The sequence below is a fragment of the Manis javanica genome, chromosome 1 (assembly GCF_040802235.1).
Source record: "Manis javanica isolate MJ-LG chromosome 1, MJ_LKY, whole genome shotgun sequence".
NCBI classification, from domain to species: Eukaryota; Metazoa; Chordata; class Mammalia; order Pholidota; family Manidae; genus Manis; species Manis javanica.
In genome coordinates, this window is record NC_133156.1 from 99,877,280 (window position 1) to 99,893,137 (window position 15,858).

Here is a 15,858-nt window from a genome sequence, read left to right on the forward strand (position 1 = left end):
CCCATATTATCGAGTCCTCCCCTATACCCCACTGCAGTCACACTGTCCACCAGTGTAGTAAGATGCTACAGAGTCACTACTTGTCTTCTCTGTGCTACACTGTCTTCCCCACGATTCCCCCCACACCATGTGTACCAAACATAATACCCCTCAATCCCCTTTTCCCTCCCCCACCCTCCCCTAGTCCCTTCTTGAAGTTTCTGAGTCTGTTGCTGTTTTGTTTCTTCAGTTTTGCTTTGTTGTTATACTCCACAAATGAGGGAAATCATTTGATAATTGTCTTTCTCTGCCTGGCTTATTTCTCTTAATATCTTTTATCAAGTCTGATAGACTTGTTGCTCTCTCACCACTCCAAGTTATCATAGTTGCAGAAAACACTTTAGATCAAAATCGATGCAAGATCTGAGTCAAGGCTACCATCGTATGAGCCCCTCCTCTCTCCACATTTTGTTTCTGCAACCACACTCTTTCCCCACTCCTGTCTTTAATGGAATAAGGTACATAGATGATTGAGGGATATACCTTAAATTTCTTTTTACTGTGCAACAGAATTATTATATAGTAAGCTAAATCACAAATATGAGCCTTATTATTTGTTAGTTTTGCATGGATTTACAGCATTTAACATGCTTTTCCAGGTATTCCCAGTTGTCAATCCCTTGACCTGTAAACTTCTCCACTGGGAGAAATACATACATATACATATAAATCTGGAAATGGCTTTTTCAAATCACCCAATCCAAACCCTTTTTTTTTTAACTTAGAGCTCACTCAATTCTCTTTTGGAAAAGTTTCCTGTCTCTCTTCTTTTGGTGTTACCATTCTTCAGTACCGTGCTATTTAACACAGTAGTCACTAATCACAGATGGCTATTTGAGTTTTAATTAAATAAATTAGTGCTCAATAGCCACCCGCTGCTACTGGCTATATATGCAATACTAGAGGCAGACATTTCCATCATAGCAGAAAGTTCTATTGGATGTGGCTGCTCTCTAACAATACAATTACCCTTCTTCAGATTGGTCTATTTTCTAGCCTGGGTCTAGTATTTAGTTGCCCTTTTAGTCTTTGATGGATTAAAGATAATCTGGACTCCAGATACAACACTTTTACCTTCTGACATACAAACCCTAGCCACCCTAAGAATGTGACTTTTAAGTAGGAACCTTATGAAAAGGTTTCACTCTTGTCAAAGAGTGAGCTTTTTCAAGGCCAGGAATGTTCTAGGCAGATGAATAAGTATGAAGTACGTCCAAAAAACAACAAAACAAGTACGGTTGAAGTAGAGTAAGGCAAGGAAACAAGCAGAAAGAAAGGTCAAAGAGGTAGCCGGGAGATATCACAATGGGTCAACTTTCCTATTTTGTAACTGAAATTCTTCTTCATAAATTAAGTTTTACAATAATAGATATATCTACAGCTGAATTAAGAGGAAACCATTTCCCCTCAAAGCAACAAATTAAGTAATAAAAACTCCATATTGTTGCTAAATAAACCCTAGAGTTTTCAAGACAGCAAGACAGTATTTCCTGGAAAAAAGGTGGTGATACAGGAATATGTTAAAATATATCATAATACACCGAAAATATACCATAATACACAGAAAGCCCAACGATCAAAAATATTCAATTCAGCAGTACTGTCCCACCATGGAATACAATGCAGGTCATGCAAAACTTAAGACCTAAAATTTTGCACTTCAAAGTTTCAGAAATCACTTTTAGGTCTTGGATAAATTAACTACAATCATAAAGTTTTATTAGTTCACTTCCTCATAATCTATCACAAAGCTAGATATACAAATGTACAAAGCCAGATATACAATGTACCACAAAGTTGGATACAAGTTTTGCATTTTATCTTGGGATTATATATGAAGAAAAACGACCCTTCATTAAAGTAAGTGCAACCAGAACCTTTTAAATAAAAACCAAGAGCCCATAACACTAAAACACTTTTTAACCTCACCTAGAATTAAATAACAGGCATTAATTATTATTAAGTTGCACAGTTAATGAAAAAACATTTTTGCTATGATTTTACCTTGTTATATTTTCTCAGTATCAGACAAATGCTTCTCTGAGATATTTTTTAACATTACCAAGGCTATGGATCATTTCATATTTAATGGATTTAGCCCTCATGAGCCAAGAAATAGTTACCTAGACTCGTCAATCCTCCATTCTATCTAAAATGCTGAGTGTTAATAACTGATTTTCTAAATAACAATGTCTTCTAATGAATCCCCAATTGCTTCTGAAGTAATTCAAAAAGGCAATTTTGTTATTCAGCTGTAACATAACATAAAAAAAAAAAATTAAGTAGACATTATCAATTCTCTCCATTTAAACAAGTATTGAAAGCAAGTAATTTTCTAATCTCTTTATTCAAATGATTATACTGTTGTTAGCCCTTTTAGAAGAGGGCACATGGCACTTACTGTCGTCAAGGGGTTTGGGGTCGGTATGGGAAGCAAGCCTGCACCAGGCATCAGACTTGTCATGGTTGGAGCAGGAGCCAATAAAGAAAGGGCTTTGGATTCCTCTGGAATTTTACCTGCAGAGGCAAGTTCCAAACATTACAGAAAGCAGAAACACCACACAAACTTTACACTATGATCTTACATTTACCCTTGCACTTAAAAAATAATAATAATAAATGAATCTATCTATCAGATCCGTACAAAGAAATAAATAAGAACTTAAGTCTTTCCTTATATCCTGTTCTACTAGGAAAAGTAAAAGTGAGTAAAACTTCAAAGACTAACAATCTCATTAATGGAATATTATTTTAAAAACTGAATAATGTAGACAATTATTTAACACTTTGAGCTATGGGTCACCTGTACTGGAAACTTAATGTTCATGAACCAAACGATATCAAGCATGGACGCTTTCCCAGGACGGTGTTTTCGCGGTGATCGAAAGTTGTGTTACACATGACAACCGTTCGTGTTGGCTGCATCACTAATAGCACACAGAACATCAGATACAGAAAAGAAGAACATTTTTTAAAGTTTAATCCCCAGAAATGGCAAATAACCAAATTAGTCAAAAAAAAGAAAAAGAAAAAACAAATATGTGCGAATTGAAATTTGTTCCTTTCCTGACTGTCCCTATCCTGTTACTAAAACTACCTATTTGTGATGCAAACAATTTTGATAATCTTCCAATAGATTCCATTCAAGTAGACTAAAATACAAAAGCCTACTGCACATAATCAGCTTCAATATAAAAAGAAGCCTACAATCCACTCAGTTAATAAGGCATCTCACCAACATCAGAGATGCCTGTAAGAATCCCATTCCAAAGGATATGCCTTGGGAAACACCTAACATTTTGGGGAATGACTAAAAATAGTTCCCTAGTCTCGGGAAACTTTTTAATCCAATGACTTTTAGAACCGATTTATGTATACTTATCTGAAGAGGGGTAGTTAATGCCTCAGTGTCTTGCTTATAAACATCTTAGTTGCCTATTATCAACAACAAAACACTAAAATAATCTTAGATGCTAAGAAGAAAGATTCCCTATAACTAAAAATGAAAAAAGCTTACATGTACAACTTTTTTAAAAGAACTACTCATAATTATGGGGTAGTTAGCTACACATTTCTATTATGAAATTTTCAAAAGTACTTTAAAACACAGTATACAAGTCAAAACTAAATAGGAAATAGCATATGGAGTAAATTTAAAGCACCATGCTGAGTTTTACTGGTAAAAATTCTATTTAAAACAACCAGATGTGCAGGGATAAACCTCTAAACATTATCTGAGTATCTCTAAACATGATGGAATTCAAGATGGATTTTAAAACTTGATTTAAATTGTTACACCTCATTTATACAAACAGAAAAATTAACATTGTATTAGCTTTAGCAAATGCCTACTTTTTCTAAAGCTTTCCAACATCTACACCTGTATTATTTTACTCATTTCAAAAACAATGCTATTTTATTATACAGATTTTTTAACATGCATAAATAAAAAGTAGGTAGGCCTTACTGAAGATATCAAATAACAATTTAGTTTATATTATTAGTTATTAGTATTAACACATGTATTTGTATACACATATACTATACTATTTGTATTGCTATCAGACCTGTTTTATAATGAGGTATTATTTTGTAAATGTTTGTAAAACCTGAACAGATTTTGATAAATCAACTGAGGTCCTGAGAAGCTACCCTATTTTACACACCTAAAAAACTTAAGAGTTCCACTCCAGTAATGTCCCCAATTTAGTATTATCTGCCAATTGAATAAGCGAAGTTATCCATTCAAGACAGTGTAAAAAGACTAAATAAAAAGGGCATTCAACACAGGCCAAAAGTTGAATATACTTACTATTATAAAGTCTTTCAATTTTGGCTTAGAAAAAGTACCAGTAGGTTGTCTGACTCTCACTGCCTCCTACAGTAGTAATGAACTATTATATTGAAGTCTAACTGTAAGCACATTTTTCATATTCTAATTACGATTAAAGATAATTTAAGAAAAAAGTTCTATTGCTTAATTTCCAACATAGAATTCTATCAAATTTACCCTCCAAATACTGAGTGTATACAAGTATAAAACAAATAAGCATTTAACATTTTTCCCAAACTATACTCCTCAAAGACAACTGGCAGTAAAAACATCTCTCACAGTATTAAAGTACTAGTCCTAATCTCTGAATCCATTTAGAAGCTAGTAATCTCTGAAAAATTTTCAACAAAAAATTCAGAGGAACACACAGGCAAATATGTATTCAAGTTTCTCAAATATCCATTCCCCGCTAGGCAACTAAAATTCTTTATTGAGTCAAGAAAATAGTTTATTTTTTTTAATGACTATCATAAAGTGAGAAAGTCTATTCTTGTCCTCTAGCCCCAGATTGTTACTAAGAAATTTACTTTTTTCCTTGATGATTTTGTATGCCTAAAATACTAGGGGGAAGGATGAAAATTAGAAGCTACCAGTTGGTTTTTATGAGAGATGCCAACTTGGAGGAAAAACTAAAAAACTGCTGCCCTGCGATCAAAAAGTGTTCCTAAGACGTATCAGTGGTTTAGGGTTTCAAGAATAAAATGTACCTGATCAGTCGATAAAACACAAATTAAGACTCAAACTGCACTTCATAATACTGTATCCTAATTTACTGTGAAAATTTATCTTAAGATTGAGCTCTGATAATCACCTCCCAATATACTTTGCAGTGCAATGTTATGAACCTTTAATGGAATACCATTTATAAAGAACTGGAAAACCAGTTCACAAGTTAAAGTGAAAGAGATTTAACAAAACAAAAACAAAAACAAAAACAAAAAAAGGGACAAAATAAAGAAAAAGAAATGAAATTAAAGTAAAACAATAAAAAACAGAGACAGGGCGTCCATCTTCTGCGGTTCAGACTCCGATCTCATTTCCCCAATGAAGGTTTCACTTGACGGCAGGTTTAGTGGCATGGCAAACAATGCCTAACTCAGGCAAGTGTAACAGGTCTGCCTTGGCCAGTCTAGTCATCTAATAGTGCACAAATATCACATAGAGAAAACATACAAAACCAAATTAATAATCAAAATCCATCTACCAGAAAATGTGGACATAAAGTTATGACTGATGATTAGGTTGACACCCTTGTTATGTTTGACCATATCTTTTTCTAAGTGTTAACATTTATAAAAAGAAATCTGAGATGCACTCTACAAAAAGAGGTTATATTTGGACAAATATAATGACAGTATATTGAAATGGCTTGTTTTATTAAAACTAGCTAATGCTTTATATATATGTGAACATTACATATCAAACATTATACACCTTAGCTTCGTCTCACAATGTCTGCATTACAAAAACAGCAAATTAAGAGGAAATGAAAAACTGTCTCAAAATTTTTCTATTGTTTTCTCATTTCCTTCATAATGCTGTTCCTATGACATCAGGAAAGAGTACAATCAGTGAAGTAAACAGTGCTTACAGTAGCACAACACATCTCCTTTTGTAGAACTCACTCCACTGCAACTCTTGCCTTTGATATACTTCAAACTCACTTTGCTATCTTTCTCAGAATTATATGTTTTTACTTTGCTTGCAGGGCATAATCAGCTCACTGACATTCTTTAGGTTCTAAAATTCATCTCTTCTATTTAGTTTAATGAAAAATATATTTTTAATAACAATTATTTATAGGTTAGTATTCTAAAATACTTACAATTGTAATAAAAATGTGTAAATTTTCTTGTTCAGAAGTAGTAAAACTATCTCAAATATTTAAAATATTCAAAAGCTGTCATAATAAATGTGCATTTATTCATCTCTATCTAAAGTAAGGAACCTCAATATGCCCAAAACCTTGAACATTTACGACACACCATGGTCAGGGCTTCTCATATATATAAAAATTCTATGGGAATATAGCAAGGTTCCAATAAAGCAACACTGAAAATTCAAATTGAAATAATGAGCTGACAAAAGACAAGATCCTCGGCACCTGGTAGCACAATTTTCTGATATAATTAATATTCCCATTTAATAAGTTTTCTACTTGATCTCTTTTCTCCCTTGCAGTTCACTTGGTATGGACTGGTATGGCCTAGGTATGCACAACTAAATCATTAAGCTCTTTTCTCACCTTGCTCTCCAAATTTGGGCTTATTGTTCCCTTACAGATCAATAGATAAAGATAGACTTAGCATACCATTAACTTTAATCCATTTTTATTCTCCCTTCCTTACTCAAACTCGCAGGCATGGGAAAAACACAAATTTATACGAAAAAAAATTCAGAATATCCTCTTCTGGGACTTCAAAAATAACAGAATGGTACTCACTTCATCTAACTGTTATCTTTTTGACATCCCAGAATAGGCATTCTGAAATAAGCATAAAACTCTGAAAGTGCAGCGAACTGTTTATTATATATATTTTAGTATTAACCTGGTTTCTAAAACAGATTTTTAAGTACTACATATGAAAGCTCATTAAATCATTTGAGGTAAATCTTTTATGTTATAAAACAAGTTACCACCATTCACCAGTGAAAATATATTTTGAAGACATTTAACTTGGAATAACCCAATTCGAAAATCCAGGTACATATGCCATAGTCAGCACTCTGAACAGAAGTTAATTAACATATCAGAATTGTCAAATTCGGCACAGCCTATTATATGAGTGGCTCTGCAAATATAAATTACTAAAAAATAAGTATTAGTAATAATTAGTTCCTAAAGCAAATTAAGTCATAAAATTTATTCAATAAATTTGGCCTTGTTCCCATCTTCAACAACTATTTACTTGATGGAGGCTTTGGAAAATAGCTTTCTGTGATTTTTCTTCAATTATTCTAAAATGTACTATCTTCGTGGATGATCACTTTGTCAGGATGTCCATAATTACTTTCAATTAAAGTCTGTAACTGTTTTTAGCAAGAACAAAAAGACCCAAAAATGTCAAATAAGTAAATTCCAGTTGCAGAGCAAACAACTACACTGAATATGAAATAAGTGTCTCAGTTACAAGGCAAATTACCTTAAAAGGATACTTTAAATTATGAATATTTTTCTTATAAATATCACTTAACTCCAATTTGACAAAATGTGCAGTTTTTATTTATGTAATATCATTAGTATTGTATACACAGAGGGTAAGTGCTTATTTACATATTTAAAATAATTTCCACTACAAATTTAATATATTTTTAATTTCAGAAAGCTTTCTTTACAAGTTACAAATTGACTACAAAGAGCCAAACCAAACCAGGGAAACCAAGTAATTTATGAATTTTTTAAACATTTATCTACAAAATCTCAAATGTACATAAATAATTAACCATTTTAAAATATTTTATTATTAGGTAAAAATTATTTCCTTTTCCAAATTTCATTCTACTTACATACCCACCCATACTGCCTGGCAATTTTAAGAAAACCAAAGGTAGTAACAGACAGGACAGAGGTTAAAATAACTGGAAAAGAAAAAGTGAGATACCAACCTTCTGCACATGGAACAACTATCAGAGCTCTGTCAATAAAAACCGTGTTAGTTAGATGCTGGGCCACGCCAACACTTGATGGATCACGAAACTTAACATAACATACTTTGGAAGAAAAAGCAAGAGGTGCGTTGCTGCAAGATAAAAAGAAAAACAATTGCACTAATAAACATTTGCTTGGTTTTGTCATTTTCACTTAAAAGTTCTTTCTTTGATCTTCATATAATCTTACACAAACAAGACTTAAGAATTTTTGTTGTGAATGACCAACAGGACATGATAGCAAAACAGTCTTTTAATGGTGATTTGTCTGCAAAGACAGAAGACAATCTAGATAGCCTTATTGTGTTATTTGTAAAAACTTGAAATTTAAAATGATTTTTTTTTAAGTATCGATAGACAATCTTATCATGGTTCCAAATGCACAACACTTAGTTGCACATACAGCTCAACATTCACCCATACCATAAATGAATGAATTCTTAATCTGAGTGAAATATGAAAACACTATTTAACCCAGAGATGTTCAACCAATGCATCATCACTGACAGGCAAAGTCCCTTTACAAAAGTCCCAATTATCAAGTCTTCAAATTTTGTAACTACTTCCCAACCTTCCTGATGTGATTCCTTGGGTTTTAGAGATCACTAAAAACTTCACAAGTCTTAGAAACAATCAGGCAGCACGAAATTAAAGTTAAGATCTTTTGCATACACTAGACTGCTTCAGACAAGGCAGCATTGTGATTTTTCCAGACAAAGATTTGACAGACAAAATTTTACACATTTTATATACAAATGAGAATAGACTCCAGTAAATCCTACTAGAGTCAGTTCAATCTAGGAAGACCTATACTGGAAAGGAAACAGCCAGCATATATGAAAGCACTTTTCCATACTATGAATTCATCCTGTCAGATTCTAAAATGTACTATCCTCGTGGATGATTTTGTCAGGATGTCTAATTACTTTCAATTAAAGTCTGTAATTGTTTTTAGCAAGAACAAAAAGACCCAAACTAAATATATATCTAATACATAAATGTATATACAATCCTTTAAAACATCAAATTTTGACATTAAAACAGAAGGGAGATCACTGAAAAAATATCATATATGCCATGTGCAGTATCAATAATTTAGTTTACAAAATGGATCAAAGAAGTCACCATAATTCTAGACCTACTAAATGGCAAAGATGGGACTTCAAAGTTTAATCATCTAACTCAATATCTCATCATTCAACTCAACCTTAACTATTCAACTATAATCAAGAATTTTAAAACCATTTTAATGTACGATTAATAATTCCACAAATATGCATCATTTTTAAAAAATCGTTAAATCTTTCACATATAGCAATAGATCTGTCTTTACAATGGTTAAATATACGTATTTATACTGTTAAGCAAACACTGTGGTAATAAAATATATTTGCATTTAGAACTTGAAATTGTTCATATTATTATTAATATAACTGTCAGGTTAATTGAAGTTGCAAAAATAAAAATAAAACTCTCATTCTCACCCAACCAAACACAATTCAGTCCTGTGTAAATCTATCCAATCAGAGCTTCAGGTCAGCGCACTTCAACAATCCTCCCCACTCAACATCTAAGTCCAGTACTTTGTATTAGTCACTGAGGTGAAAACGTTCACATCCAGACTTAACTCACTTGACACTACCACACCACCAATTTAGGCCTCTCCTGAGCTCTACACTCCCAGATCCAAGCAACTGCTGAAATATTACACCCTGATGGTAAAAGGCTCCACTACTTATTGAGTCTAAAATTAAATTCATCATCCTCCTTCTTCACCAATCCTGCCCTTTGTCCTATACTTTATATCTCAGTTAAAGATACAATCACACTACCCAAATCAGAAACCTGAAAAGTCACTAATGTGATCTTCATTAGTTCTGTTGACCAAATATTTCCAAATCTCCTCTGGCTAAATGGTAAAATTCCATTTCTTTGTTCCTTGAAGATAGGTGTGGCCACAAAACTTGCTCTGGCCAATTAAATATGAGCAGAATTGACGTGTCACTACTCACTAGCTTTAAGGGTCATTGCTTGGCTCTTTTCCTTTGCCAAAGAGACCAACAACCTTCAAGAGATGGGTAACTGATTATTAACTTCATCCCAGAGTGAGTAAAATCAATGAGTAGAGTTTCCCACCCCACCAGTTCACCAGAAGAAATAATCTTTTTTTATCAAACTACTGAGGTTTGGGAGTTTCCATCTTTGACCCTTCTTCACCCAGTTGGTCATTAAATCCTGTAAAGATTGCTTCCCAACTATTTATCATGTTAATTCTTTCATCATTCTCATTATCCATGCTGTAATTCAGGAAATTATTTCTTACCCGGATTACAACAGTTCCTAACCAATCACACTGCCTCCTTATTAATGGTTTAATTAATTAATCTCAACTCTATAAATGGTTTTCCACAAAGCTGCCAGAGTGATCTTTCTAAACTCTAAATTTCATCATGTCCACTGCTTAAATTTCTTCAAAGACACCCTTCTGTTCTTGCTTCATGTTAATGCACCCACAAAACCAGTCATAAAAATATGTGTATTTCCAGAACCCGTCCTAGTATGAGGGCCATCTTTGTACCTGTTCCACTTGGCCATGATGGCCTACTCCCTTTTTGAACAATTGTACTTCTCTTCAAGGCTCAGGTTTCCAAATCTTCTGGAAAGCGATTTGATAACATCAAAGTGATTAGGAGTCCCTCCTATACGTGCTACAAAGACAGTCTATATATACTTTCAGCACAGGCCTTAACAGTTTCCTGATGTGAAACCTTCAACACATCTTGTAAGCTTCTAGCCAAAACTGATGAACCACGTGCCACAAGGGTCCATTTCACTGGCTAACCAGCAACCTCTAATTTGAGTGGTTTAACTAAATCAACCTGGAACCATCAGATTCCCTCTTGGGCTGGAGAGTCAGAGAGTCTGGGCTTAGGCCAGATGCCAGATGAGTGAGTAGAGAACAGTCCTGCAAAGAAAGTAAGAGCAGATACCAGAAACAAACTGTTTTAATAAAGCCTCTGAGAAGAGGCCAACTGTCCCTTTGGATGCTGATAACCCTTCTGGTTCCCAGTCCCAGTTCCCATGAGGGCTGGCTGTACTGGAGTCTTTATTTTTCAATTCAGGGAAATCTCCATCTTTTTAATAATTATGTCTCTTCTTGAACTAGATTGGGTAGTATTGTTTCTGTCCCTTGCAACCAAAGATATCTATGATTACAATGAGTAACTAAAGTTCTAGCAACTGTAATAAGTACATTCTCCTCAAAAGTCTGGTAAGCTACACTGAAGCTCTTATTTCCTGAACTGACAGATTCTTTTGTGACAGAATGGACCTACGTAATCACTGTTGAGAACTAAAAATGCACTTCCAAATATCCCTAACTTGAAACCCACATCACATCAAAAGTAAAACATTCACAGGAAGAGGAACATGAGCCTGGTAGGTAAAGCAACTACATATTAAGAGATGACACCAAGACTTAAAAAGTCCAGGAAATGGTTAAAAGAATGACAGTCTGTTCTGAACAGTGTATCAGAGGAGCATGGATACTAGGCTTGGCCACACCACCGCCTTAAGCAATTTTCTTCACCTTCATCTCCAATTACCTTCCTCATAATAGAGTGTAAAGATCAATTTATATTTAACAGACTTTTATTGTGAATATTGTAGGTTAAAATATGATACAGCGGCACATCTAAATACAGATGATGAATATCTCAGCAAACAAGTGGGTATTTATAATCAGTTCCCAAATCATATTAGATCTCTCTAGTACATCTAAGATACTACATATATTTACCTTTTTTAATTAAATAGGATTATCATTTTTAAATGTAATTTTTACGTAGTTTTAATTTTTAAAAGGAGTTTACATATTTCACTTGCTCTAAATGCCTGCCTCTGAAGAAAGTAGCAGTATCCAAATGCAGCAGATTTTACTGACCTCATTTGCTCAATCAAGTTTTGTTTTCTTTCTTAAATATACAACTTCATACAATTGTTTTTGAAAAAAGTCAGAATTTCTCACTGGAAAATTCTGGAGAAATCACAGAACCAACTTTCTGAGCATCAGTTAAATTTCCTGGGCCCTAACTGGTTATTTTGTTTTCATTAAACAAGTTGACAGCGCTGTACAATTTTTAAAGTCAATGTGGTAATAGTATGTCCAATATTTTACATTAATATACATCATTTGAGGATCTATCAGAAAGGATATAATCCAAAACATGGACTAAGTATGTAGTTTTATATATGGAAATATGATACAAAATTTGTAACCATTTTCTCAGTACAGATCAAGTGGTATTTTGGATGACAGTATTCTTCCCTATGTAAAATCTTACCAACTACTGATGGCACTAAATACCAGAAAGCACTCCAATCACTGTTGGCAATCAAAAATACACGTTTTCAAATGCTTCTAGCTAAAAGCTACTGACTTATAATACACACACACACACACAAAAGCAACCAATATATCCAATGATGAAATTCAAGAACACACAGGACATAAAGTCTTTAAATATTACTATAAATAAAATGCAGCAGTATCAAAAATGCTTACTGCAGGTTGAGTGAAGAAAGTGTATAAATCCTTTGAATATTCTATATTAAAAGTAAATGCGTATCAAAAAAACTGGAGGAAAATACATGGAAATGGAGAGAGGTTTTTGTTAAAGAGTGGATGGATCACAGATGGTGTTCTCTATTTCTCATAAAGTGACTATATGGGTTGTATTAAATTTTTTAACTAAATAAACTTAAGTAGGTGACACATCCTTTCTTATTAGTACTTTTGAAGATCAGAGAAGTGAAGAAAACCAGCAAACAAAAAAGATCAATACAGGTGTTGATGTTACAAATGTGTGTTAGAAATCAGAATGGGATTACCTTTTGGGAGTCAGTCACTTGAAGGAGGGCACAGATAATTCTGGCATGGGTGCTAGTTACACAGATATATTCACTTTGTGGTAATTCATTGAACTATACACACTTAACGATGTACTTTACTGTTCGCACATTATACCAGAATAAAATGGTTACTGAAAAAACTACAAAGATTTCTTACTACTGTAAAAAGGTTTTTACAACATGTTACTCATTTGTTGTGTAAAAAGTTGTAACAAAAATTCATCTGGCAGCATAAAAAATGACAAGTAGAATTTTTAACCTTTAGAATGAATGTTTCACTAATACCTAAAGTTTAGAAACTAAAAAGAAACTAAATCACTGCCTTATGCCAAAGAATTTAAAATCTGAGTTCATAGTAGCAACTCAATTCCTTAAATGTTAATGAGAAACTTATACACCACATTCTATTAAAGAGATGTATTTTCAAAAGCTAAGATACTCAAAGCTATGTCACAGTCAAAAGGTGTATATGTATACACTGTAAAAGTACTGATAAAAATGTATCACCTGAATCAATTCATGGAGAAACAGTCTATTTAAACCCCGATTATGAGTCATGTTACAAAACAGACTACAAAACAAGGTATCAATGTCAAAGACATGAAAAGACTTCTTAAAAGGTGACAATGGCTTAAAGAATACAGACAAATGCAATAGTGGTCTCTGATTATATTCTAGTTCAGAAAAAGAAAAAAAATTAATAGGTAAATAGGAACATTTCAATAGGAACTACCTGTTACACATTATTAATGTTAAAATTCTTGGATATGTTCATCGTATTGTGGTAATGCAGAACAATGTACTTGTTCTAAAGAGAGATATATTTGAGTGTTGAGGGATGAATGGACATGGTGTCTGCAATTACTTTCAAAAGGATAGATAGCAAGAAGGAGGAGTGTGGGTTTGTAGAGGTGCAGAAGGGGAGAGAGAGAAACCAACCGTGGCAAATGAGAGCAGGTAAAGGGACCACGGGTGTTATTCCTTCGAATGTTCTGTATGCAGGAAGTATTTCAAAATAAAACGCAGAGAAGAAAAATTTACAAACTAAAATTAACCCAAATACCAAACTTTATAAGTATGCAGTATCAACGCAATACACTTAAACGCAAATCTTAAAACAGGTCCACATGCATCACTATGAAATAAACAAAATGTCAAATTAAAAACAAAAAAGCTTCAGCAGCTACTATCCATTCCTTCAAAGGATTTTGACACAATTAACAAAATACTGAAGAACTTAAGGTTCTACGCTCTACCTTAAAAAAAAAGATTAGTGTAAACAACCCTCGCAGCCCTTACAAATCTGGTGTGTAGATGGTATCGTACAAGGGAAATTTCACTTCAAAATACACTTACTTAGGAAGTGTCCGCAACCCGAGAATGCCAGTCGAGATCCGGTTAAAAGTATACAGAAAGGGAAAATCCTGCACCAACTAATACTTTTTCTGAAAGGCTTAGGACAGTGTGACCTTCAAGGAGGAAATTTTAATCTGCTGCCAAAAAGGCTAAAAGACGTGATCTTTAACAAGGATGGATTAACCAAAAAGATGCTAAATTTGTGAACACTGCCCTGGGTAACAAATATGGTCCTAATACCATCTTGTGATCAGCTGCAGGCTTTCTCTTCAGCAATAACAGACTGACCCTAAAGGCCCCAAGGGCTGGGCAGGTTCTCGGGCGCAGTCTCTGCGATTTTCACGTTGCAAAAACGCTACCAGGCGTTCGCCATGAGGGCTATTCCGGGCCCACCTGCGGCCATCTTAAGTTCGGGAAGAAAAAAGGGAAGGGGGCGGGCACTAAATACGTGGACCCGGCGGTGACAACGAGTCCGGGAGGCACGAAAAAAGCCACCTCTTTAAATCTTTTGTAAGGGATCTACCCACGAAGTGCAATTCACAAGGTCGCAGGAGCGCGCGCCCTAATTAAGCACGGGCACGGGAGGGAGGCCGGGGTCACGTGACGCGCTGCGCGCCCCCGTCCGCGCTCCCCCCGAAGCCTCGACGCCGAGGTCCCCATGGCGCCCGCGCCCCTCCCCCAGCCGAGCTCCAGCACTTACTCCGGGGGGTAGAGCCGCAGCTCCTCGATTTCTCCTAGGAAGGAAAAAAGCGTCCGCATCTGCTCGCTGGTCACCGCCGACGACAGATTCGTCACCTGAATCACCGCAGTCGGGGTGAGGCCGAAGCCTAGGCCCAAACCGAAGCCGCCACCGCTGTTCATCCCGACCCGCTGCCGCTGCCTCCCGTTCCCCAACGTCTACCACGCGTCAGCGACGGAGCCGGGAAAGCGGAGAACGCGCGGCCGCGAGCGCGCTCCCGCGGGCGAATTCGCAGCGGCGGGCAGGTCTAGCCGCCTAGTTCACAACTCCCCTGCTCCCCAGGCTGCGCGCGCTCGCCGGAAGCGTCGCCCCGGCAACCAGGCGGGTTCGGAGCAGCTGAGGCCCGGAGCTCTCAGGCACCTGAGGCTGTGGCGGCTGCTGCTCTGCTCCCCACCGAGATTGTTATCCATCCGCCTCCTAACCCCTCGCCCCGCCCCCCACCCCCGGCTCCGTCTCTATGAAATTCTTGTGCTCCTGTCAACCCGGGAGACCCAGCTCTTTCCCCTTTAGCTAGAACTAGGGAAACACGAAGCTTGTCCTGCTGGTGCTGGCCTGAGGAGGAGGGGCTTTCGAGCATCAGAGGTAAATTACAGCACCTCAGTATTTTACACAGGCCAGCTATGTAAAAAATTGACCAACCTACTAATTGTGATAAAAACTTGGAAAATATTCTACAGAACGCCTAAGTTCACATTGAATTATGGAAGGAGGTAGTGAGACTGACAGTTGTGCTGTCGTGACTGGTAATTTATCCCCTCATTCCGCAGGTATTAGTGCTGCCAGGGTTCTTGTTCACGAAGCCGAAGAACGAGCTTCACAAACACTCAAGGTA

At 35.7% G+C, this 15,858-nt stretch overlaps 1 protein-coding gene across 7 annotated transcripts in view; it reads right to left on the reverse strand.

The window, feature by feature from the left end:
• Positions 1 to 15,284, reverse strand: part of SREK1 (splicing regulatory glutamic acid and lysine rich protein 1) — a 54,282-nt gene extending 38,998 nt beyond the window's left edge. For 2 of the 7 annotated variants that reach the window (XM_037026110.2, XM_037026109.2), the window contains exons 1-3: positions 14,988 to 15,284; positions 7,979 to 8,112; positions 2,441 to 2,556 (exon numbers count right to left, since the gene is read on the reverse strand). In XM_037026110.2, coding sequence (XP_036882005.1) covers positions 2,441 to 2,556; positions 7,979 to 8,112; positions 14,988 to 15,148 — 411 coding nt within the window. In that variant the 5' untranslated portion in view covers positions 15,149 to 15,284. Of the gene's footprint in view, positions 1 to 2,440; positions 7,951 to 7,978; positions 8,113 to 14,287; positions 14,868 to 14,987 lie in introns of those variants that run through there. The other 5 variants (XM_073235615.1, XM_073235612.1, XM_073235614.1 and 2 more) reach the window with 5 other exon arrangements.
• Positions 15,285 to 15,858: the final 574 nt, after the last annotated feature.